General features: G+C 36.5%; 1 protein-coding gene across 3 annotated transcripts in view; it reads right to left on the bottom strand.

Annotated features, from left to right (window-relative positions):
* Window positions 1-1,961: 1,961 nt before the first annotated feature.
* Window positions 1,962-27,471, bottom strand: part of PCMT1 (protein-L-isoaspartate (D-aspartate) O-methyltransferase) — a 46,968-nt gene continuing 21,458 nt past the window's right edge. The window contains exons 4-9 of one of the 3 annotated variants that reach the window (XM_087865579.1): window positions 19,767-19,871; window positions 17,249-17,369; window positions 14,740-14,825; window positions 9,973-10,142; window positions 4,291-4,434; window positions 1,962-2,765 (exon numbers count right to left, since the gene is read on the bottom strand). In XM_087865579.1, coding sequence (XP_087721705.1) covers window positions 2,753-2,765; window positions 4,291-4,434; window positions 9,973-10,142; window positions 14,740-14,825; window positions 17,249-17,369; window positions 19,767-19,871 — 639 coding nt within the window. In that variant the 3' untranslated portion in view covers window positions 1,962-2,752. Of the gene's footprint in view, window positions 2,766-4,290; window positions 4,435-9,925; window positions 10,143-14,739; window positions 14,826-17,248; window positions 17,370-19,766; window positions 19,872-27,471 lie in introns of all 3 variants that reach the window. The other 2 variants (XM_045805335.2, XM_045805336.2) reach the window with 2 other exon arrangements.

Here is a 27,471-nt window from a genome sequence, read left to right as displayed (position 1 = left end):
GTTAACATTTAGCTGAAAACTAGAAACACCTCCCTCTCTAATGAGGGAGGAGCTCTATTTCTTGGCTGACCATCCGATGCTAAGAATGGTTTCAAAAAATTCATGAGCGTTAGATTATTACTAAAAAATGTTATTGTAAAATACATTGAATTTTTAGGATGCTTTAGGATAGATACATTATAGTCAACTTAAAAAGTGTAATTGACTTTTTTTTTTTTTGAGCAATGGCGTTTTTAAAAATTAGGGCAATGGGATTTTAAATATTTGCACATACAATGTATTTTCCTAAAATGTCATTTTTTCCCTAACGTTACTGATTGGGAAAGAGTTGAAACCCTCACTAGAAACTGCAATTCTTAATTTCAATTCTTAACTGGAGCTGGATTTTCCCTTTAATAAAATCAAATCTGTAAAAATACCTTGTTTCAATAGGATCTCGCAAGACTGGAACTTTAAAAAATGTTTTCGTTGCCCTCTTTAAACTGTATGAAGGGATCACTTCTATTAAGAAAAAATGTCATGTTAAAATATTTTGGAGATTGTGAATACTAAAGATTAAAGAGACATTTCTTATCTCTGACCAGCACATACATAAATTCAGCTCTCTTAAAAAGAAAGTTTAGGCCTAGTTAAAATCCATTATTGCTATCTCTGCCACTTATCGATGCTCCCTTAAAATCTACTCCTGTTTATTCAACATTTAAAAATTTTAATTCACAAACGTGTAAAATCCAAAAGTGTGGCATGGCATTTCAGGTGGCACTTGGTCCTACTGAATTTATAAACTGTCCCCTCGGCCAGATTGTAAACTTGAGAGTAAGCGCTTTATTCTAGCCCTAAGACCTAACTTAAGGGATTTACATATAATAAAATGTTGGCAATGGCTATGAAGGATACAGACTAGTGGATAAGTTTAAGAGTCTATTTAATTTAATTTTTTTTATTTTTTTAAAAGATTTTATTTATTTATTTGACAGAGAGAGACAGCCAGCGAGAGAGAGAACACAAGCAGGGGGAGTGGGAGAGGGAAAAGCAGGTTCCCAGCAGAGGAGCCTGATGTGGGGCTCGATCCCAGGACGCTGGGATCACGCCCTGAGCCCGAGGCAGACGCTTAATGACTGCACCACCCAGGCACCCAATCAATTTTAAGACCTAAAGAAAACTTAACCTTTGAAACTACCTCAAATGACATGGAGTCCTGCCCCCAAAGCGTCCATGGCCTGGGTCCAGAAGCAGTACCAAGAGCAGCAGACTGAAGCCAGCAAGGAACAGAAACTCACAAGTTTTAGCTGCCAATGGATGCTAGTTCCTCATGTCTGAGATCTTGCCCAAGAGACACCAGGGAAAAGATCTATGCATAATTTTTTAAAAAACAGTTTTTAAACAAAGCTTAAGACTTTAAGAGGTAGGGGAGAGGTGCCTCACACTCTAAGGATCGACGTGGCAGAATCCTACACATTTGCACACAGGAGGGGGTTTGCTTTGCTAGGAGTACTAGTTCTGCTAGATCTAGTTTGTATTTTTCTCAGGTTCTAGAACTCCTAGAAAAACTAAGATCCTTTTATAAAAGGTTTGAGACCACAATCTTTAAACAAGCCCTCATAGAAACTCATTTTCCAGTCATTGTATTAATAGATCTATTTATAGATGAGAAATGGGTTTTGGTACATGTGCCCTTGACCCTGTTCTTCCCTGAAACGAAGTCAATTCATTCACTCACTCACTCAGCGTCTACGGTCCCTCTACAAGAGGGCAGGCCCTGTGTCAGGCAGAGCAAAGTGACGTGGTCCTTGTGTGGTCGTGTTCTACAAATGCACAGCTGGATTAATGCGATTAACCCATGCTACTCAGATTTCATGAAACGGAGCATCAGAGACACAACTCTCTCTCTGTGACCTCAGTGAGCACCCCGTATCTGGTGGACATGCGGTTCTTTCTTGTGTATTCAAACACCACCAATGCCTCGTTGACTTTTAACTTTATTTGGCAAAGCAGCACTGCATAAACTGTTCAGTGACTCGGACCCAGCTTACACAGCATGGTAAATTCATGTACATTATCAGCAGCAAATTAGAAACAGAAAAAACAATACTGCGCTACAAGTCTCCTATAATTTTAAAGAGGGAAAGGAAGAACTATGTCAGTTATGTCCAATCTGAACAGCTAAGTGTCGTAAAGGACATCACTGGCCACCTTCTGAAGTTTTAATATTTACAAATGCTTAGTTTTATGGTAACAAAGCAGCTGATTGTATCTACAACATGCTACTCTATGACACCACATCAAAAGCTTTAAAAAGGAAGCTCATCTCTAGTTTCTTAGTGGCACCTACCAGACGTCCAAAATCCAAGAATCTTACCTTGTGAATGGTGGTGTTATCTGGTGCACAAGAGCAAGCTGATCAATTAATATTGAAACAGAATTAAGTGTCTAAGAAAAACCACTCCTCGAAATCAATTCCAAACTAAGTCCTCCATTTTGTGGAACCCCATCTTTTAATATTTTAAAGTAAAATGTGGGCGTGTTAAAGTAATAATACACAAATTTATACTTTGCATCGTTCCTTCACCAATTCGGCTTCTGTGCCTCTTTGAAGAACTAGAAACCCTACAAAACCACACATTTTCATGCTGAAAATAATAGTGTAACAAAGTCCAAAACAAGCTGTGATGCTGTTGGTTTTCAAAAAGCTTTGAGGACTGAGATGAGCGATCCACTGTAATATTATATACTGCTCAAGCGGTTGGCGCTTTTACAGTTCATCCCTGGGGGTAAAAAAGAGAGATGCGTAAGTAGGCGTTACATACTACAAAACGTGGCTTTCTAATAATTTAGATACGATTAGTAAATAAGTAAAAATACACCCATCCCCAAGCATTAAAAAAAAAAAAAAAGGCAAACAGCCCCAAGTCAAAGCAAAAATGGAGTCAGCCATCCACACGTCTCTCATGCTACTCCAGAATGAAATATGAGACCGGAAAGCCCTGGATTCCTTATTTTTCATTCTAAAGGTATCTTTCTTCCTTCAAGACCAAAATTCAGAGAAATTTTAACTTTTAGATCTAGGATCTTGCTAACACTACTTATCATAAAATGACTACTTATAAAATGGCGAAGGGCATTCAGAGTTGGAATACTTTTTTATAGTTACATTGACAAAACTGGACAAAAATGTGGTCTTTTGCTTAGACTATCTGCTAGCAAATGCTGAGTGGGACAGTCTCCACCCAAACTCTGGGAGAAAAGGCATCCTGTGTAGGTGTCTGTCAGCTGATTTCAGAAGGTGGTTTCTCAGCTGCAGAGGAAACCACTCGCTCAGCTGGGTGCAGCACCGTACGAGCCACTGCCAGCGAGGAAAGGAAGGAAGGAGAATGCAGCCTGAAGAAACTGTATGGCATATAAACTACACCTCAAAAAATCTGCTAAAAGTGAAAAATATAAAGCTACCAAAAAAGCCAAAAAGCTTCATATGTGAGGATAATCTGAGTGACAAAAACATTGTTCAACACTCAAGAATTTTAGGGGTGAAGAAGTATGATGTTTGCAACTAAATGTCAAATGATTTCAGGAAAAAATATGACCTGTGTGTATATATATAAAGAGGGAGTGAGAAAGCAGATGTGGAAAAATGTTAACAATTGGTAACTCTGGATGGAGAGATTCAGGAAGTCTTCGTACTATTCTTACAATTTGTCTGTAATAAAAATTTTTTAAAGTTTTTTAAAAGTTAAAACAAATTCGAAGGGAAAGTAAATAAAGAGCTAAAATTTCCCAGGTATGTGGTGAATTAAGGGACTATCAGATAATATGCTTCTTTTTAAAACTGAATTTTGTAAATTGCGTGAGAAATTATTTTAAAGATTACTTCTCCCATAAGCTGCCATTGTCATAGAGTACTGGATTATCTGTTAAATGACAAATTATCAGTTCTGGTTTCTCTTAATATATTCTTCTAAATAATTTAAGCACTATAATTCTCATAGAATAGATTTTACTTAAATTCATGCAAGCATTAAAATATTTAATCTACAAAGAGTTCACTTGCAAAGTGCTCTATTCATAAATTCACTTGTGCTTTTTAAAATGTGAATTGAAGATACTATTGCTTTTGTAAAATAATTTACCATATTTGACTTGCCTGTTGCAAGGCACTAAGGATATTATAAATAAATATCCTTATTGCCCAACAACACAGTACAAACATTTCCAAATATCCTCTTCAATTAAAAATTTTTTTTAAAAAGGAAAAGGATAAAAACTCTCAATAAACTGGGTAGAGAGGAAACGTACCTCAACATAATAAAGGCCATATATGACAAGCCCACAGCTAACATCATACTCAGTGGTGAAAAGCTGAAAGCTTTTCCTCTAAGATCAGGAACAAGACAAGGATGCCCACTCTCGCCACTTTTATTCAACATAGCACTGGAAATCCTAGCCAGAGCAATTAGGCAAGAAAAAGAAATAAAAGGCATCAAAATCGGAAAGAAAGAAGTAAAACTGTCTCTTTTTGCAGACAACATATTATATACAGAAAACCCTAAAAACCACCAAAAAATGTCAAAACTAATAAACTAATTCAATAAAGTTGCAGGAAACAAAATCAGTATACAGAAATCAATTGTGTTTCTATACACTAATAATGAACTATCAGAAAGAGAAATTAAGAAAACAATCCAATTTATAATTATATCAAAAAAGAATACCTAAAACAAATGTAAACAAGGTGAAAGATCTGTACACTGAAAAGTATAAGACATTAATGAAAGACAGTGAAGAAGACACAATGCTCATGGACTGGAAGAATGAATACTGTTAAAATATCCATACTACCCAAAGCGATCTACTGATTCAATGTAATCCATATCAAAATCCCAACAGCATTTTTCACAGAAACAGACCAATCCTAAAATTTGTATAGAACCACAAAAGGCCCCAAATAGCCAAAGCAATCTTTAGAAAGAACAAAGCTGGAGGTATCATACTTCCTGATTTCAAACTATATTACAAAGCTATAATAATCAATATAGTATGGTAGTGCCATAGAAAGAGACACATGGGTCAATGAAACAGAATAGAGAGCCCAGAAATAAACCCACATATATATGGTCAATTAATTAAGGAGCCAAGAACATACAGTGGGGAAAAGATACTGTCTTCAGTAAATGGTGCTGGGAAAACAAGACAGCCACATGCAAAAGAATGAAACTGGACCACCATCTTACACCACACATAAAAAAATCAACTCAAAATGGATTAAAGACTTGAATGTAAGACCTCAAACCATAAAACGAAACTTAATGTGATAATCATGTTGCAATATATATATACATACATATATATATCAGATCACTATGTTGTACATGTAAAAGTAATATAACACTATGTCAATTGTATCTCAATAAAACTGGAGAAAATCATATTGTAAAAAAGCTAATATGGGACAATGCTGATGACATTTTATTAAATGAAAAAAGATTACAAGATAATGCTACTATATGATCTCAGGATTACAAAAAGTTGTATACAGAACTATGAATAAAAGAGTAAAAAAAAATATCTACCAAAATGTTAATAGTAGTTATCTCTAGGTTCTGGGACTGTGGATGATTTTTATTTCATCCTTTGTACTTCTAAAAATTTTTACATTACATATGTATTATTTTGGTAGTCAGAAACAGTATTATTAAAAACAAATAAAAGGAAATGTATAGCACTAAAAAAAAAAAAAGAAAAGGAAAAGAAATTAAGCCTATAGATCTGAATTTTAACATTTAGGGTGCCAAAGAAAACCAAAAATTTGCTGTCACTGCATGTATAAATCTTACATCCTAATACTCCAAAATCCATATAACTTTCAAGTTATTTATTTTTCCATTTAATGTTCCAAATTCTACATAACTATCTTTATCTGACTTACATGTGTAGATCACTTAAAATAAAAAGTATTATGTCCTGAATTTCTAGAAAGTCTCTTTATTATATATGTGCTAAACATATTCATTAGATTAATAACTATATACATATTTTTATCATATAATATAATTATATGTAACTTATTTATTAGATTATTAACTCTAACCTACTAATATTAGTATTATATATTCTTTATCAAGAACAAATGAAAAGATATATTACCAAGAAACAATAATCAAAATCCATGAATGGTTTCTACTTAATGGGTTTTCGGAGATAATAAAGTAAATTATATAAAGCATTATGAGAGACATAAAAAGAATTCTAAAAGCAACAAAATATAAGGCAAAATATGTCATAATGCTTTAACGTATATAAAGAAATTAAAAAGGGACAATATAGAACAATATGAACACAGGATCAGCTGGATACCCTAGGACCTATACCATCAATCTTAGAAATGCCCAACCAATTCATAACATGCTCTTCATGTGCACATGGCACTTTGGGATGACATTGATAAGCAAAGCGCTTACAGAACAAGAAACATTCCTCGGTTTCATAAACTTATTCCATTGACTCTTGTGACCATTAAAAGCAAAAATAAACTTACTAGATGATTAACAAAATACTGATTTCTACATATAATACTTATGTAAAATAAAATACAAATTTAAAAAGTATGCAGAGTTTATGAAGCAACTAATACAACTACCATACATGCATAGTCATGAACATAATACCACAGGTTCTAGGTCTATGGCTCATACAGCTGGCATTGTCTCCCCTTTTATTACTCCACCAAAATTATAAGTGACATTTTTCCAAATATAAGGAAACATAAGTCTACGTTCAGGCCTTCGGCTTTATTTGGCATAAGACTTTGGCAAGCCCACTAGGGCTCTTTTTTTCCCCATATAGTTCCTACCACACCTCCTCAGCAAAGATTGGGTCTCACCCTCACAGAGCACTGTGACTAGCTCTGGACTCCTTGGGAAGAGAAGGATGGAAGGCTGGTGAAAAGCTAAAGAACGTCCAGAAGCATGGGGATGAGCTGTTAAATTAATCCTGAAGAAAATCTGAAAGAACAGAGATCACCTAACCTGGCAATAAAACTGACTAGGAGCTCTTGAGATGCTATTCCCAAACACGGGCTGGGCACTCAGAAAACGGTAAGTGACTCTCTTCAACCACATTCCATCCTTACTACCACTGCCTTAATTCAGGCCACCACCATTTCACCCTTAACTTGCTACAACCACATTCTGTTTGACTGTCGTTCTGTCCCTCCCTTTCCAATCTACTCTCTACACCACTGCCAGAGTCACCTTTCCGAAATGTAATTCTGATTACTTCACTGTCTGGCTTCAACACTATTGCTCCCTACTTAACACACGACACTCTAATTGCCTGTTTGTCTTCTTTAGATTTTTTTTTTGGCTCTCCCATGTGACTGTAAGTTCCAAGAGAATGGTCAGTTTCAAATTCTCAGCTATGTATCCATAGCCCTAGTACAGTCCCTGCTCTCAGTGGGTTCCAGTAAAATTGTTTCCTCCCCTTATGGCCTATCATGGTAGGTCCCCTGTCCCTGGCTATGTCAACGTCTTTTCTGGATTCCCATAACCTTTCCCATATTTCTTTGAACAGTCCTTTCACTAAAATCACTTTAAAATCCTAGCTGAGCATACTTTCTGTTCTGGACCCTTACTGAGAGTCTAGAATACAAATAGAAATAGCAGATTAATGGTCTCTTTAAATTTTAAGTTAACTGTTGTTTTCAAACATCCTATTTTCTAGTAATTTCTTTCAGTACAAAAAAAATTTTATGTGGCAGTTGTTTTTTCCAATTTTGTTTTCAGATTTTGTTTCACCTTTACATTCTTTAAACCTATATTCTTTAAACTTACAGATTTACAATTAAGTAACTGATTATCTCTGGGGGTGCCTGGCTGGCTCAGCTGGTACAGCATGCGACTCTTGATCTCAGGGTCATGAGTCCAAGCCCCACATTGGGCATAGAGCTTACTTAAAACAAAACAAAACAAAAAAGACCCACTACATCTTTGGATGTAGGAAAATGTGTTTGAACAAACAGAAAATTTACAACAGAAAGAATAAGGAAGTCTTCCTGGTACAACTAGAGAAAAGTTTCCAATGATACGTGTGTAAAATTGCTCAATCTTTTAAAAAGTTGAAAAGAAAAAAGAAAAACAAGTATATATATTTAAATATTTGGTAAATGACTTGTCCATAAATTTAAAAATTATTCTAAATTTAATACAAATAGTTTAGTTTTCTAAGGGGTGAATACAGGTGTTGTGGAAACCTAGAGCTTGTATGACCTGGGAAAGGGGGAACCTCTTCATGAAGGGAAAAAGAGGAGGACTAAAACCAAGACTGCATATAATATTAGGTGTAAGGCCAAGAAGGCCCCTAAGTATGTGAAGGCCCTGAGGCTTAAGTTTCATTCACTTCATGCTAAATCTACCTCTGGTTATAAAAACAAAAAACTTTTTTATAATTCCTTCATCATCAAACTACAGTGGAATGTTCAATACTAATATTTATTGTATATAAAAAGAAAACTTTTAAACTTATTCATGAAAATCTGAACTCTTAATTGATATCAAATTTTGGTAAGTTCAGTGTAAGTTTGCCCCTTTCATACAACAGCCAAGTATACAATTATATAACAACATAACCATACTAGAAGCAAAGTCAAGGAAGGTTGTAATTAGTTGTTAATAACTATATGATTTTAACTGACAGGACCCATAGTTTTTAAATTTTTTTTTTTAAGAAGTGGCTGTGCTCCAGGTTAGAATTCAAAGAAAATAGCTATGTCCACATTAAGTGAAGAATAAAGTAATTCCTAATAAGATATCCCAGAAATGGACAATCAGAATGAAAAGAAAAACTGAGTTAGATTCAGTACCATTTTTGCAATCAAATCGTATCTTTCCAAGAAAAATTAAGAGGTCTATTAAACTTACAATCACCATTTTACTTACTAAAAAATAATTATCTTAAAATAAGTACCTCTGTCAAATAAAAAGATTCTAAAACAAGGAAACTTGTAAAGTCTTTCCTATTTTGACATTTAATTTTAAATAGTCTTAGCTAGTATCATTCTTCCTTATTGATCTCACTTTTTGCCACTGAAGGACATGGGGAGGGGAAGGGAGAAGGAGGAGAGAGGAAGAAGAGAAACCTTGGCTTCAGACAAAATACTCAGATTACGCTGAGACATAAAACACAGTATGCATTATAATGAGCCATGCTGTACTGAGGATTATGCTGCATGCTGTTGGCCCTTTGGGTGGGTTTGTGAGACCTGGGCACTGCACTCGCTTTGAGCTCACAGAATCCACTCCCCTCCCCAGGAACTTAGAGCGGCTTCAAAATGGGCTGGCCAGTTCTATAGACTGGCAGAAGTTTATTCCTTATAGTGGCTCTGAAATAGTAGCTGAATGTAAAACAGGCACAGGTCGTTAGAGAGAATGTCAATGAACCTGACTGAAAGAGAGAAAGCAAGCTGAGAGGAAGAATGTCCTCTCTGGGATTCTGACACCTTTGAAAAGTGGGACAAGAGTATCTTTTACCTTCTTTCTCTTTGTAACAATGGTATAACAGGGTGTGAACAGGGCAGGAAAGGATAGCCCCTTCTCTTCAGACCAAAGCCTTTGTTTCCGTGACCATAGAGCAGCTACGAAAATGATTTGTGAATACAGAAACAGAATGGCTAAAAATAAAATATCTTTAGAAAGTTCTGAACTGTGGCTAAAAGCCTCTTTTTAAAAAAGGGGAAAAAAAACCCACCTTTGTGCCAACCAAGTCTCACCCCCCTTTCCCAAAGATAGGAGTTAAACCAAAAGAAGGGCAGACTCATGCAAAATTTTTCTAGATTTTTAATGTAGTGAATTTCTGATGTTAAAATGGAGTAGCATAAAGGTGACAACCAAAAAAAGCAGCTCTTGTGGTCTAATGTCTTAGAATCCACACCCTTCACCTTGCATGTGTGGAAGAAGAAAGAGCAGAAGATAAAATCACTTCCACCTGGACCACTGCTTCTCTTTATCTGTTAAAGGCACGTATATCACTCCCATCAGGGGTTTCATCTTGACACTGCCGTCCTGTAGCTTGTCATACTGCTCCAACATCTGGTTTCCACCTGCGGGACCAACTGGCAATATCAATCTGCCACCAGGCTTTAACTGGTCTATCAGCTAAAAAGAAAAAGAAAAAGACATACACACCGAGTTACAGATTTTATATTAAGAGTCATTTTACATCACCACAAACAACTTCCAGTGTCCACGGGCAGAAAGCAGAAATGCACTTTAGTATATACATACTTTGATTGTTAAACTTATTACTCAATCACCACTTACCCATTTACTTATCAACCTCCTCTACCAAACTACGAGTTCTCTGATGAGAGGGACCGTGTTCTTATTCATCGTTGTGCGCTGGCCACCTAACAGTACACGGTACAACTGCAGGGCTCAAAAGGAGCTGAACCACATCATGTACAGCTATCCTCTTGGGAAGACCAAAGGCAAAGCAGAACACTTCAATGCCTGTGTGCCTGTTTTGAATCTTTGTGGTTTGGAGCGGAGAAGGGAGCAGGGAGTGCAGAAAATCAGTAAGGAGTCCCTATCCTGTCACTGTAGAATTCAGGGCATCACTGAGCCAAAAAATAAGGGAACCTCGGTTTTATGACTGAATTTAGGATTGCTGGCCCCATGACACAGGCAGGTAGGGCTGGAGTTCCTGCAGCATTAGAATGAAGACACCCTTGTCAATGAGAAACCAAGACTACTCAGTGAGAGCCTTTCCAGTCAGAAAACTTCTAGGTCATATGTTACCATTTGAATGTGGCCTTATGAATGACTACTAACCAAAAACTGTAAGGGAGAAACTTTACTTTGGACAGCACTATCCCAGAAAAGTGGGTCCTCAATTAAAATTTCAGTTGTCAGCAAGCCTACCTTATTTTTCCCATTTTAATTTTTACTCAAGTAATTCTTTCAAGTATTCTTTGAGTTGTTTCTCTAAATGTCAAGGTTTATGATAAAATGAAGCAGACTTGACCCTACTCCAATCTTGCTCCCTAATCTAGTCATTTTAAATATTTTAAATGCTCTCAGCTGTGTCTTCTAGTATTTACTTTTTTGGTAGTGACTATTTCTAAAGCTTATCTTTTATGTTTTTCATTAAAATATAACTGACATATAGCATTGTATTCGTTTTAGGTGTACAACAGAATGGTTTAATAGTATGTGTATACTGCAAAATGGTTACCACGATAAGTTTAATTAACATCCATCACCACACAGTTATAATTTTTTCTTTGTGATGAAGAGAACTTTTAAGACCTACTCACTTAGCAACTGTCAAATATACAATGCAGTATTGTTAAATCCAGTCACTATGCTGTAGAGTCTTTATATTCTTATTTCAAATGATATGCTAGATGAGGCCTGAGCTCTCTTATTCTGCTCCTTTCCCCTTTTCCTCAATCCAACCAATATCATAATTTTTTAAAATCATTTTCAGTTATGACTGTAAAATAATTTGCACCTGAGCCAAGAGGTATCCAATGCTTGTTTCCTTTCTTATACAACAGTGGTTTATCCTGCACTTAGAAACTGGAAGCTCTTTCGGGGCACCTGGCTGGCTCAGTTACAAGAGCACGACTCCTATCTTGGGGCTGTGAGTTTGAGCTCCACATTGTGTGTAGAGATTACTAAAAAAAAAATTAAAAATAAAAAAAAATAAACAAACAAAAACAACTGAAGCTCTTTCTTTTTTTATTCACTTAATTTTCTTTGTAACTGTTTTCTAAATATTTGTATCCTCCAACAACTTCTCAGTAAGATCTTCAAAGTCAAGCCTATCTAATTAGTGCTCTGTTGTTGTTTGGTAGACTCCTTCCAGTGCCTCCCTCCTCCTGCTCCGGGTCTGGGCTGGTTATTCCCCAGGCCCGCTGCACAGCTCTCGTCAGGAGACTTCCCTTTTAGCACTGGGGACTCTCGCCATCTCTCTCCTGAACCAGCTGTTCTACCTGCCTAGATCCCAAGGCTTCCTCTTTCTGATTTTTCCTACTCTCTCTCTCCTCCCTTATTTTTTGACATTAAAGCAATTTCTCTAGAAGTATTCTGTGAAACAGTTCATGGGGTATTTTAGAAGAGAGAGACTAAGATTTGCAAGTCTAAAACTATCTTTATTTTACATATTTGACAATACGTATGGGTACAGAATTCAAGGCTGGAAATCATTTTCAGTTCAGAATTGTGAGTTTGTTCCTCTGGCTTGTTGATTCTAATGCTGCTGTTCTGCAGTCTGATGCCTTTCTGATTACCAATCCTTAACAGATCATGATTTGTTGTTCTAGAAGCTTTTAGAATCTTTTCTTTATCCCTAACAGTCTAGAATTTCATGGTGATGTTATGGTTCTCTTTTTTTCTCCCCTCTCTTTTTAGAAAAAAATCATCATACTGGGCACTCAATAGATCTTTTCAAACTATAGAATCATGTCCTTTGGTTCTGGGAAATTTGCTTAGGGCTTAGGGCTTAGCACTAATTGTTCCTCATACAGAATTTCAAGCAGCAGCCCCCTTGGCAAACCCACACTTCATCTCTGACTTCCAAGATCCTCATGCCTCTGATTTCTAAGCCCTTTCTGAGTTGTGCCGAGCAAACTGCTTCTGCAGTGATCCCCTCTGCAGGCTCTTTGGTCCAACTTCCTCTGCCCTCCCGAGTCAGTTATTACTCCATCCACTTCCCATCTGCATACACCACAGGGTTCAGGAGAGCATGTATAATCTCTCAGATAATGAAATATGGAGTCTGTGTTTCTGTTTCCTGCTTTTCTAGTTGTTTTGGGGTGATATACAAAAGGAGGCATAAATATCTTTTCTGTTACCTTGAAACTGGAAAGCCCCTCCCTTCAGCATGCCTCTCTTTAATCAGATGTATAAAGACCCCTATAATACTTCCAAGTGCTACTACAAATTTACACTGAGCTAGGGACGCCTGGGTGGCTCAGTCCGTTAGACGTCTGACTCTTGATTTCGGCTCAGGTCGTGATCTCAGGGTCACGAGACTGAGCCCTGTGTTGGGCTCCGTGCTCGGCAGGTCAGCGGGGTCAGCGGGGAGTCTGCTTCTCTCCCTCTCCTCTGCCCCACCCTCTGTGTGCATACTCTTTCTCTCTCTAAAATAAATAAATTAATCTTTAAATTTATATTGAGCTAAAGCCAGAAATGCCCTTCAAGATCATCTCAGGGACTTAGTGGAGAAGATAAGCCCTGCATCCAAGCCCCTTCATTTAAATACAATTCTATTACACATTTTAATTGTTCCTACTAGGCTGTATTTAAAAAAAAAAAAAAGTTAAAAACCTATGGATCATGTGTCTATATGTGAACATTCATTTATGACTTGTACATCTTTCTACAGCATATATGGTTTTAATTTTAAGTAAACTCTACTCCACACATGGGGCTCAAACTCATGACCCCAAGATCAAGATTTGCATGCTTTACTGAGCCAGTTAGGCATCCCCTTTACAGCATATCAACCCTTCAATTAAAATGTGTTAAAACCACCGGTTTAGTTTTAAAAAACAAACAACAACAAAAACAACAAAAAACAGGTAACAGGGCCAGAGAAAATAAGTAATTTTCTCAAAGTCATTCAGTCGATAAATAGCAAGTCAATGACCAGAACAAGTTCCCTAACTTTCAGCTTCTCACCAACTGATCTAAACACATAAAAAAAGAACCCTTCCAGACTGGAGAGTGGCTGAGACTGGACAGAAGCGTCACTCTCAGCCCCTAGTCATCTAGTCCAGAACTGTGGAAAACTCAGACACCATAGAAACTTAAGATCTCAGTGAACTTAACCAACGATTATTAAGGGCTGACAGAAGCTCATCAGTCCTACTGAAATAGAAAACCAGTATTGGGGGCGCCAGGGTGACTTAGTCAGTTAAGGATTCGACTCTTGATTTTGGCTCAGGTCATGATCTCAGGGTCCTGGGATTGAGCCCAAGTCAGGCTCTGCACTCAGCTCAGAGTCTGCTTGAGTTTCTCCCTCTGCCCCTACCCCCATAATCTCTCCCTAAAATAAAAAAATAGACTAAAAAAAAAAACAAACAATTTTGTACTTAAATTTTCCTTGATTATGTAGTATACAATACTGAAATATCCTTCCCTCTCGTTGCAACTATGCAAACCCTACTATTCTTTCAGATTCAGTTCCAATTCCATTCCTGTATGTAGTCTCAACTGTTCCACATGAAGCTCTCTCCTTCCCTTGAACTCTTAACAGTAGTACATGTTTTCCTTTCCCTTTAACATATATTACATGCTAATGATATGCTATAATAGCATTAATTTCCCTGTTATATGTATGACATATTTCTTCCAGAATATAAGCTTACTGAGGGTAAAATGTATAACAAATATCTCCTGGTCTCACCCATGCACTTAGCAATCTTGCACATTCTGGTATTTAATAAAACACCAAGTGATTATCAGATCATGAACTCCAGATGGTTTTTCCTAATTCTACGGGCATACTAGTTCTTAGATGGATCAAATGTGGTTTCAAATAAGACAGCCACGAACTATGATTTAGTAATTTTCCAAGTCATTTATACAACTCTTTGCATATGAAAAAAATTGCCTACTAAGTGTAATTAAAATACATGACATAAAAGTCTAATTATGTTTTATCAACTAGAAGTCATTTCTCTATAAATCTTTTATAGCTGTAGTTGACTAAAGCACAAACACACAGGAAAAAAACCCAACTCACTGCCTGGGGCACAACTGGGGCTGCAGCTCCTACGTGAATAGCATCATAAGGGGCTTCTTCGGCATATCCCATTCTTCCATCCCCCACTGAAAGAAAAAAAATTATGCTTTAAAAATCTGTTCAGATAGAATTACACAGTGTGAAGAATTATAGGAGGTTTAAAGCAGAGCAAAGAGAGACTTTTAATAAATGATGCTGGGACAACTGGATATTCATATGGAAAAAAAAACATTTGAATCTCTATCTCTTACATGCACAAGAATCAATGTCAGATAGATCAAAGATCTAAATGTGAAAAGCTAAAATAAGGCTTCTGAGAAATAACACAGGGACATAACTTCATGATTTCAGAGGTCTTTTTTTTTTTTTTTTAAGATTTTTATTCATTTGTCAGAGAGAGAGAGAGAACACAAGCAGGGGTAGTGGCAGGCAGAAGGAGAAGCAAGCTCCCCCCTGAGCAAGGAGCCTGATGCAGGACTTGATCCCAGGATCCTGGAATCATGACCTCAGACAAAGGCAGACGCTTAAACAACAGCCACCCAGGCGTCCTGATTTTAAAGTAGTCTTAAACAAGATACGGAAGGGGAACCTGGGTGGCACAGTCGGTTAAGCATGACTCTTGGTTTTGGGTCAGGTCCTGATCTTAGGGTCTTGATCTCGGGGTCGTGAGATGGAGCCCCACATTGGGCTCTGTGCTCAACAGGTGTCTGCTTCGGATTTTGTCTCCCTCTCCCTCTGCCCCTCCCACTACTGTTCACTCTCTCTCTAAAATAAATAAATTTGGGATGCCTGGGTAGCTCAGTCAGTTAAAATAAATAAATTAAAAAAAAAAGACACAGAAAACACTGGAAAAAGCTATTAAGTCTGATACATTAAAATTAAGTATTTCTATTGGGGTGCCTAGGTGGCTCAGCTGGTTAAGCATCTGCCTTCAGCTCAGGTCATGATCCCAGGGTCCTGGGATGGAGCCCCGCATCGGACTCCCTGCTCAGTACGGAGTTTGCTTCTTCCTCTGGCCCTCCCCCTGCTCGTGCTCTCTCCCTCTCTCTCAAATAAAAAAAATAAAATCTTAAAAAAAATAAAATTAAATATTTCTATGAATCAAGAAAGCACCAATTTGAGTGAAAAGGCATGCCACAGAGTAGGAGAAAAGATTTGTAATATGTATAAATAGACAAAGGGCTAATCTATAGAGGTCCTACATATCAAAGAAAAATATAAACAACTCAGTATCTGAACATTTCACAAAGGAAGACATCCAAATGGTCAAACATATGAAACAGTGTTTGACCTCACCGGTTAGGAGAAAAATACAAAATTAAAATCACAAAGACTTACTGCTATACACTAACTAAGTGGGTAAAAAGAAAAATCTAACAATACCAGGTGCTGGTAAGACATAGAGCACTAAGAACACTGATACAATGCTCATGGGAAAGTAAATTGGTTCAATCACTTTTAAAAAGTTTTGCAATATCTATGGTTACCCTATGAACCTGCAATAATACTCTATATAAATGAATGCTTGTATGATGAGTGTATATATGCATTTGGACCTTTGTACACATACGTTTACGGCAGCATTGTGAACACCCTCAATTAGAAACAACCCAAAATATCCATCTACAGAAGAATAAACAAACAAATTGGGTAATGTCCTTGCAGTAGAATGTTACACAGCAAGCAATAAAAATTAACTATATTAAAAAGATGGGTGAATCTTACAAACATAATATATTGAATGAAAGAAGTCATTCATCATAGAACATATATTGTATGATTCTGTTTATCTAAATTTCAAAATTAAATTGAGCACTGTTTAGGGAAGTGCAACTAAGTAGTAAATGCATAAAAGTAATGATGCTGGTTAGCACTAAGGAGAAGGGAAAGAGTTCTGAGAAGGGAAAAGCAAGCAGAGGACATCCAAGCTCCCAATGCTGTTCCCTTTCTATATCAGTGTGTTGATGAAACAGGTATTTTTGCTAAGCTTCACACTTATGCTTTACGCATGTTTTAATGTTTGTTACTTCTCATAATAGTACAGTGTGCTCACATGGAAATATACTGCTGAAAAAAGCAAACTACAGGACAGAATGTATGAGTCAATTAAAAAAACTGTGTGTATATGTGTATTTATTCATACGTATATTTCTATGTCTGGAAAACTTAAGATGGAAAAGGAGGGGTTTCTTTTTTATCTTACACATTTCTGCACTTGAAGTTTTTCAGAATGGACACTTGCTATTTTGCTATTACTTCTTCAAAAGCAGTGAAGAAAGAATTCACAACATGAGCATTTTCTGAAGCAGTTAACAGTCATATCACCACCATGGTCAAGGTAGAACCAGCAAAACATTTTACAGTAACTGTTTTCCTTACCTAGTCCTTAAAAATGAATGTTTAAAAAAAAGTAAAAATTAGCTTGAGTATTATTTATTTACCTTGCATGGGATCCTCTAAAAATAAAAATTCTCTGGAGAGGAAATTTTTAAAGTTTTCTGATACTCACCCACCAGCTGGACTCTCCCTGAAGACAAAAGCAGTGGATCGTCCTTTCTGACATTATTTACTGAGTCATCTACTAGCTCTTTAATGTGGTCAATTCCTATGACTTTTCCACTAGAGCCAACCTGGAAATGAGGGAATAATTCAATAACTCACTGGCCTAAATTTGTCTTTCTGAAGTGTCATTAAAGTGTTTCCTCACCTAAAGTCATATTCTGCAATTTGAAATGAAGACAACTCAAGCCTCCAATTAGATTGTTATTCAGTTTACTATAAAATATTTACCAAGTACAACTTTTTCAGTTACAACCTTCAAATGGATAATTACGTTTCAGTAATTAAGAAGCTAGAATTACAAAAACTTAAAATACTAAAAAAAAAATCCTTTCTTCGATTTCTAATTTTTAAGCCCCAAACCCTGAAATAAGACTTAACTGCTTAAATAATTAATATTAAATGCTTAATATTAATATTAAATATTAAATGCTTAATCATAAATTCTTAAAAAATTAATATTAAATACTTAAACTGCATTTAACTGATATTAAATGGTAACTGGTGCAATCATTTTTAATTTAAATTCCATCTAAAAGTGTGACTTTAAACATTAAAATGTTACATAAAAAATTCTATAGGGATTTAAAAAAGTTTTTTATTATGTTATGTTATTCACCATATAGTACATCAGTAGTTTTTGATGTAGTGTTCCATGATTCATTGTTTGCATATAACACCCAGTGCTCCATGCAATATGTGCCCTCCTTAATACCCATCACCGGCCTATCCCATCCCCCCACCCCCCTCCCCTCTGAAACCCTCAGTTTGTTTCCCAGAGTCCATAGTCTCAAGTGGTTCATTCTCCCTTCTGTTTACCCCCCCTTCATTCTTCTGTAGGGATTTCTATACCCGATTCTACTCCCATATGTGGAAAATATAAAATACATAAATATATAAAAAGGCCCCAAGTATAAATATTAATTGTAAAATAAATTTAACAAAGACTCTGAAATCAGACAACCTGGGTTCACATCTAACCTTCATCACTTACTTACAACTGTACAACCTTGGCAAGTTATTCTATGTCTCAGGTTCCTCAGCTGTAAAATGACGAGGAAAAATGTACATACCTCATAAATGATGTGAGAATTAAATAAAAGAATACACGAAAAGCACTTAGAACACTGACTAGCACATGGTAAATATGTGAAAGACATTAAAATAACACTACTTTTAAAAAGATAACTCAGAAATCTAATGATTTTTAAAAGTGAATTTTTCTCTAAAACCATAAATATGTCAAATGTCAAGAACATGTCATTAAGTAAACACTGGGTCTAAGCTTAGAAAAAAAAAAAAAAAAATCCTGGGACACCTGGGTGGCTCAGTCAGTTAAGTATCTGCCTTGGGCTCAGGTCATGATCCCGGGGTCCTGGGATTGAGTCCTCCGTTGGGCTCCCTGCTCAGCAGGGAATCTGCTTGTCCCTCTCTCTGCCCCTCCCCCTGCTCATGCTTTCTGTTCTCTCTTTCTATCGAATGCTCTCTCTTTCAAATAAATAAAATCTTAAAAAAAAAAACCAAAACCCTAACATTCCATTAGGGAGGGCTTAACTTCTACAAACCAAGTAAAACAACTGAAAAGAAATACCTGAGTCCTTGTTATGTAACAAGCACTGTTCTGGATGCTTAGGATACACCAATAGAAAAAAAAAATCAAATAAAATTCCTGCCTCCCTGGAGCTTACATGCTGGTGGTCTGCCAGTTACGTATTTACAGCAAGTTAAATGGATTCCAGTCCAAGATGTATCATCCATAAATCCCAACCTAACTAGACCAGAACCTTCCTATCTGGCCCCCAGGGACAAGATTTTTCATAATAATCAAATTGATTTGATTATCTGAGCACAGATAAACCTTTACTCAAGGGGCTGTGTAGGATTCCAGACAGACTCTGGATAGTCAGTAATCAAGATAAGCCTCTGGTGATAAAACTTGAAGTACAATAAACAAGGCATTTTTCTAAGAGTACTTTTCTTAATATAAAAGTAGCTCTACTCTCATTTCTAATAACCCTGTAGGGGTGTTTGGAAATCAGATTCTCTGTATCATTTTCTGCCAGCTGAGAATCTGGAAGAATGCAGTCTGGAAGCTACTGGTTGCCATCTTGTGATCACAAGGGAAGAACCTGACTGAAGCCAACATTTGGAGGAAAGCAAAGCCAAACCAAGAACCAAAGAGAAACCCACTGTCAATAACAACATCTGATCTTCTTTTGAATCCAGCCACACAAAAAGCCAGATACACTTTAGACTTTTCCATTATATAAACCAAATAAATTCCTCTTTACTCTGCCAATTTGGACCGAATCTTCTGTTATTTGCAACAACAAAAAAACCTAAGTGATACATATTCCAACTGCTATATTAATTAAAAAAAAAAAAACTCAAAAACTGCTAGTAAAAAAATGTACAGCCAAATATATAATATGCTTCTCCTGGAAAGGAATGAAAAATAAAGCTCTTACCATACGTGCAAAACATGCAGTAAGGATTCCACTTCCAGATCCCACATCGAGAGCTTTAGCTCCTTCATGCAACTGATCAAATAGAAGTTCTAGTGCATATGCATGCTGCCAAAAGAAAACAAAGCAAATATTCATTTTTTTCAACTCTATCAAGTATATATACCATGGCATATAAAAAAGTTGCCAACTTCATACCAATTTTTCTACTATTGTCATCTACCAAGATAATGAAAACACATCACATACTTACACTTACAGAATTATGTAAAAAATTTTTCACTGATTAAATTCTTACATTTGTATAAAATGTTTTAGTAATTTTAGATCTCCAGTGCGTGAATTTTTTATTAATTCAAAGTCAAAAGCTACAAAAGGATTTACAGTGAAGTCTCTACCCCACCCCTGTCCGCAATCTCCCCCATCCCCAACCAATTTCACTCCCTAAAGGCAATCTATGTTGTCAGTTTCTTGTGATTCCTTTTCAAAGATATCCATTCTATGCATACACAAGCAAATATGTATCTATTTTTTTCATTTACTGTATCTTGAAGAACCTTTTGTATCAATACTTAAATAGCCTGTTCATTCCTTTTTATGGCTGAGAAGTATATTCTTGTATGTATATTATAATAACAAAATCCCTCCCCAAAAATCCCTAATGAGGGATATTTAAGTTAGTTTTAATCTTCTATAACAAAAGAGATGAAATCATCTTAAAAGGTATATGTGTAGGATAATGTAATAATTTTTATAAATCTTATAAAGTGGAGCACTTGGGTAGGTCAGTCAGTTAAGCATCTGACTCTCGGTTTCAGCTCAGGTCCTGATCTCACGGGTTGTGAGATCAAGCCCTGCATCCAGCTCCGAGCTCAGCAGGAGTCTGCTTGGATATTCTCTCCCTCTGGCCCTTTCTCCACTAGTGCGCTCTCTCTCTCAAATAAATAAATAAAATCTTAAAAAAAAAAATCTTACGAAGTGTATCTATAGGATAAGTTCCTAGAAGTAGAATTGAGGAGGTCGAAGGATATGTATTTTTATGTTTACAGAATATATAAATTACTAATCAAATAAAATCATATTGGATACACTTTGGACCAAACCAAGAAATAAAGCTTTTCTACTTCCTCCTCTTTATAAATTTACATTTCAGTGCTTTTCTAAAATACGCAGTTAGAACTAATAAATGTTATCTCAAAAGCTGTCCTTAAATGCCTGCATTGTTCACTATTAAACTTCATCAGAGAGGCCTGGGTGGCTCGGTTGGTTAAATGTCCGACTCTAGGCTTTGGCTCAGGTCATGATCTCAGGGTCATGGGATCGAGCCCCACATGGGGCTCTGCACTCAACATGGAGTCTGTTTGTACTCCCCCCCTCCATTTTCTCTCTAGAATAAATAAATAAAATCTTTAAAAAGAAAAAAAGAAAATAAATTTGAAGCATCAGAAACAGGTAATGTTCAAAATGGAGGATAGACCGAAAACTCCTTATTTAGAAAACTAATTTAGGTGAGCAAAGCCAGAATACTGGTTACACTGAGGGTAGAGGCTAAGGAACTGGCATGAGAGTGCCTGCTAGAACACAGGAAACATTCTGATCTTCATCTAGGTGGTGGTTACACCTATATATATGTGAACATTCATTAAGCTACACACTTAAGATTTGTGTACCTTGCTGTGTATAATAACTTAAAACATTATTGAGGGGCACCTGGGTGGTGCAGTCAGTTAAGTGTCCTGGATTCAGCTCAGGTCACAATCTCAGGGTCCTGGGCTCCACACTAAGTGCAGAGTCTGCTTGTCCCTCTCCCTCTATTCCTCCCCCTGCTCTGTCTCTCTCTTTCAAATGGATAAAATCTTAAAAAAAAAAAAAGTTATTGAAAAGACTATTTATTCCAATCACTAAAAGTAGATGATCAGATATCATACCCCCCACCCCTGTGTGATGGAACAGAAAGAACCATTAGACAGTGTTCTTGAAAAGGAAAAAAAAAAAAAAGGTATGTGGGGGGAGGAATAAGTTAACTATCACTAGGAAACAATTAACCAAATTTAGAATATGGCAAATTCTACAGGACAAATGGACAGATTTGTTTGTTTGTTTATTTATTTATTTATTTTTAAGATTTATTTATTTGAGAGAGAGGGAGAGGGAGGGAAAGAGCAGAGGGGATGGGTAGAGGGAGAGAGACCCGACGATGCAGGGTGATGCAGGGCTCGATCTCACAATCCTGAGATCAGGACCTGAGGTGAAACCAAGTGCTGGACACTCAACTGACTGAGCCACCCAGGCGCCCCCAAATGGATGAGTTCTGTCAATAAATAAGTGGTATTTAAAAAAAGGGGGGTCTTTTAAAATTAAAAGGTACTAAAAAGACTAAAAAGATGCAATGTCTAGATCTTCTTTGGATCCTGATTTAAGCAAATCAACCATAAAACAATTTTTTTGAAACACCTGGTACAGTCTGAGCATGGAATATGTGTAAGATATAACATACTAAGAAGGAATACTGTGAGGTATAATATAGTATTGTAGTCATGTTTTTAAAGTCATCAGATTTATACTTAAATATTTAGGGGTGAATAATATTATGTTTGAGATTTGTTTTTAAATAGTTCAGCAAGAGGGAGACAAAGATAAAACAAGATTAACAGGGGCGCCTGGGTGGTGCAGTCGTTAAGCGTCTGCCTTCGGCTCAGGGCGTGATCCCAGCGTTCTGGGATTGAGTCCCACATCAGGTTCCTCCACTGGGAGCCTGCTTCTTCCTCTCCCACTCCCCCTGCTTGTGTTCCCTCTCTCGCTGGCTGTCTCTCTCTGTCAAATAAATTAATTAAATCTTAAAAAAAAAAACCAACAAGATTAACAAATTGTGGGTAATTATTAAAGGTGATGATGGCTACATGAGGGTTCATTATATTATTCTATCTGTATATGTGGTGTTGGAAACTTTCCATATTAAAAAGTTAAAAAAGTTAAGGTTACTATTCCACAACTAATGTAAAAAAGGCCTTTAATAGATAAAACCACACACAATCTAAGGGTTTTCAAACAGTGTTCCAGAAAGTCATTAAGGTTCCACAAAAACCCTTTACGATAACACAAATGTACACTGAAGGAGGGGTGTGTTTTGGGGAAAGAGTAATAGAGAACTAACTTTGTCAATTTTTCATATAGACTGATTTACAAAAGAGGCTCTTGCCTAAAGAGTAAAAACACTCATGCTATGAAAAAGAGCTCTAGATTAAACATCAAAAGTAGCTTTCATCAGACTCTTACAACAATCAGTTATGAGGTTTAATAATTTCTGCTAATAAGATAACAAGTATGGGGCTGGAAGAATAGAGAAGTAATCAATGAAACAAAATAACTCCTGCAATATCTGGCTTTCCTGATCCAGAAATCAAAGGACAAGAAGAGAGTTCCTTAAGGTGCCAATCCCCAATCTATAGGCAGTACTGTACCATCTTAATTCCAAAAAAACCTCAGGAATATTTTTTTCAGCATTATGTTTGCATAGGATTTGGTTTTTTAAACAGGGGAGTACACTGAGTTATTATTAAAGTCCCATTCAGATTTAAAATGTCAAGGCCTTCGATCACAATTATTAGCTTTTCTTATGCTTTGATCACCCTAGTTAATATTTTTCTGGATACCCCATGTTTATCTCTAAATCCCCAAACTACGTTTTTCAAAAGTTCTTTTTTATAATTATGAAAAATTTTAAGCCCACAAATACATTGAATACCTTTTTTTTCCTTATATACAGTCACTGACTTTATATATTGTGCCAACTGTTTCACCAAACCATCTGAAAATAGGCTATAGACATCACGATACTTCACCCCAAAACACTTCAGCATGAATCTGCTCAAAAAAACTAGGATATCTCCCTTTGCAACCACATCACCATTAACACACTCAAGAAAATAATCAATTTAGTATCATCTAACATATACACCATACTCAAATTTTTTTTTTTTTTGGAAGATTTTTTATTTATTTATTTGAGAGAGATAGACAGCCAGCGAGAGAGGGAACACAAGCAGGGGGAGTGGGAGAGGAAGAAACAGGCTCCCAGCGGAGGAGTCCAATGTGGGACTCGATCCCGGAACACGGGGATCACGCCCTGAGCCGAAGGCAGATGCCTAACGACTGCGCTATCCAGGCGCCCCCATACTCAAATTTCAACTGTCCCCAAAATGTCCTTTACAGCTATTTTTTCCCCAGTCTATTCAAGGCTCATGCACTGCATTTGTCAATAGAAAATATTCTCCTCTCAATTCTCCTCTACATGCCACTTCTCTAGTCTTCAGAACACTGACTCCTTTAAGGAGTCCTGTCCAGCTGTCCCACATAATACCCCATATTCTAGATGTGTGAATTTCCTCAGGGTGAGATTCAGATCCAAGACTTAGCAAGAACAGCACACGAAGCTTGCCAGGCACCTCCCTGTTGCATCACATCAGGAAGCACATAATGTTGGGTCACCTCACCTCTGGACTTGCCAAGCTCAACCACTCAGTAAATGTGGTAACGACTAGATCACTCTATTTTAAAGGCATAATTTTCTCTCTAAAATTAATACGTAATATGTAGAGTAATAATTTGAGACTACATGAACATTTTTGTTCCCCAATAACCTTCCTCATGATCTCTGCCCAATTCGATCATTATATTGATGATTACAAAATAGTGATTTTTTAAAAAAAGTTCTATTATTCCCTCCATATGTGTTAATTAGCATTCTTCTGTTTTTCATTTTTTTCTCTGCCTTTTTTTTTTAATCTCTATGAACTCACGGATTTTTGTTTCTAATTCACAGTGTTAACAATCCATTATCTTCATTATCTATCATTTTTCAATTTTCAAATTGTCTCCAGTTTGGCCTCTGAGAATCTCTTCAAACCTGCACATATGTCCTTCCAACATCACCCCATCAATCTTTGAGTACTTCTTCACCTTCCAATTTTCAGTCACTTCTCCAAGGAGCTCTAGTCTCATTTAGTGAGAAATGATATTTAGGATTCAATATCTGCATACTAAGTGTGCTTACAGCTACGAGGATGCCATTTAAACAGGCTGCTTTTAACCTCTTGCCCAATGCATATATCACATTTTCAATTAAGACTTTATATTCCAGGATTGTACATACTTCCAAGCAAGTCTGTGATTTTAAGACATTAAACAGAAATGTCATTTATCTTTGCTCCTCATTTTCTGTTTCTCTTTTAATACTTCTAAGATCTATGCAATAAATGATACAAAATCACAAATGCATGTTCATATAATACAATTAATACTATTTTAGTCTACTCACATCCTGGTTCAGCAAGCATCAAAAGACACTGTATTATTACTTTTTATACATACATGCATACATATAGATGTACTGTGTGACTATATACATACACATAAATACACACATTTTCCTTATTAAGAGACAAGAGGTAAGGATATGTAAGTCATTAAAAATGCATCCTTGGGGCACCTGGGTGGCTCAGTTGTTAAGCGTCTGCCTTCGGCTCAGGTCTTGATCCCAGGGTCCTGGGATCAAGCCTCGCATCGGGCTCCCTGCTCAGTGGGAAGCCTCCCTCTCCCACTTCCCCTGCTTGTGTTCCCTCCCTCGCTGTCTCTCTCTCTCTCTCTGTCAAATAAATAAATACAATCTTTAAAAAACCTTAAAAAAAATAAAAATAAAAAATAAACACATAAAAATGCATCCTTTCTGGGTGCCTGGGTGGCTCAGTCAGCTAAACATCTGCCTCCAGCTCAGTTCATAATCCCAGGGTCCTGGGATCAAGCCCCACATTTGGCTCCCTGCTCGGTGGGGAGTCTGCTTCTCCCTCTCCCCCTGCCCCTCCCCCCCCACTTGTGCTCACTTGCACACGTGCCCTCTCTCTCTCTCAAATAAATAAAATCTTTAAAAATAAACAAGTAAAATAAAATAAGCAAATAAATATTAAAAAAAACAAACACATTCCTATTCCATGGTTAAAAAAAAAAAACAAAGAAGGGGGCATCTGGCTGGCTCAGTCAGAGAAGCATGCAACTCTTGATCTTGGGGTTGGGAGCTCAAGCCCCACACTGGGTGTAGAGATTACCTAAATAAATAAACTTTAAAAAAAAGAGAGAGAAGAAAACAGAAAGAAATTGATAACATGTAGAGGGTACAGAGGGAAAAGCAGATCTCACTTGATCATTCCCATCCCTCCAATCATCTAATTCTGACCTTAGCAGAAATCATTTTTAGTTTACATGCCTAGAGGAAGATGTATGTGTGTATGTATATGTGCAGAATTGATTGTTGTATATTACAGAATACTCTAAATACTTTTCTGTACTCTACTTTTTTTTTTTAAGACTTTATTTATTTGACAGAGAGAGACAGCGAGAGTGGGAACACAAGCAAGGGGAGTGTGAGAGGGAGAAGCAGGCTTCCCGCTAAGCAGGGAGCCAGATGCGGGGGCTCCATCCCAGGACCCTGGGATCATGACGTGAGCCGAAGGCAGACGCTTAATGGCTGAGCCACCGAGGCACCCCTGTACTCTACTTTTTTACTTAATGTTTCTTGAACATCTTGCTGTATTGGTACTTACAGAGATTCCTCATTTAACAGCTTCACAGTACCTCACTGTATGGATATACTATAATTATTAACCATCCATTATTAGTGGACTATCAGTGATTACTGTTATTATTTTTTTTGCTATTATAAGTAATGTGACAACGAACATCTTTAGTCATTTTGTACCTATAAAAATATACCATAGGATAAATATCTTGAAATAAAACTGAAAAGTGTAAGGTATATTTATTTCACATTTTATAAATTTGCCAAATTGCCTTCCAACACTATCAATTTACTCTCAACAAAAAAGTATGTAACTGTTTCCCCCTTTCCAATACAAAGTATTAAACTTTTTGACCTCTGACAATCTGATAGGTGAAAATGCTAACATGTAATTTACTAAGTATATAAATATAAATACAATATATAATATACATAAATATAAATGAAAACTACATGTTTTCATTTGCTTAAGTGCTAATGTCATCTGTATTTCTTATTCTATGAACTACCATTCTTGTACTTAAACTATATTCTTTTGGGCTTACCAGTCTTTCACTTATTAATTTACAGGATACACAACCACATTTGTATATGGAAATCTGCCCTAGATTGTCGTATGTATTATAAATATTTCCCTCAGTTTTTCTTCTTTTAAATTTGCTTATACATTTTTTTCTCTGCAGAAATCCTAAATTTTTATGTTGCAAAATATATCATGTTTTTTAATGGCTCGTCTTTTGTCATGTTTTAAAAAGTCATTTCCAGGGGCACCTGGGTGGCTCAGTTGGTTAAGGCATCTATCTGACTCTTGATTTCAGCTCAGGTCATGATCTCAGGGTCATGAGATTGAGCCCCACATCAGACTCCACGCTCAGCAGGGAGTCTCCACCCCCACCCCTCCACCAGCTCCTGCTTTCTCTAAAATAAATAAATCTTTTAAAAATAAATTAAAAATTAAAAAATAAAGTCATTTCTATTTAATGTCTATAAATAATAATTTTCCTATAATGTCACCTAGTATAATTATCAGTTCATTATAAATATATGTAAATTTATTTTAATATAAAGAAGGCTTTACATTTAAATACGAGCTTCTCCAATCCCAAATACTTTCAGAGAATCAGAAAACCTATTGTT

The sequence above is a fragment of the Ursus americanus genome, chromosome 11 (genome assembly GCF_024610735.1).
Source record: "Ursus americanus isolate L20-20 chromosome 11, mUrsAme1.1.p, whole genome shotgun sequence".
Lineage (NCBI taxonomy): Eukaryota > Metazoa > Chordata > Mammalia > Carnivora > Ursidae > Ursus > Ursus americanus.
This window is presented reverse-complemented; position numbering and strand designations above follow the sequence as displayed.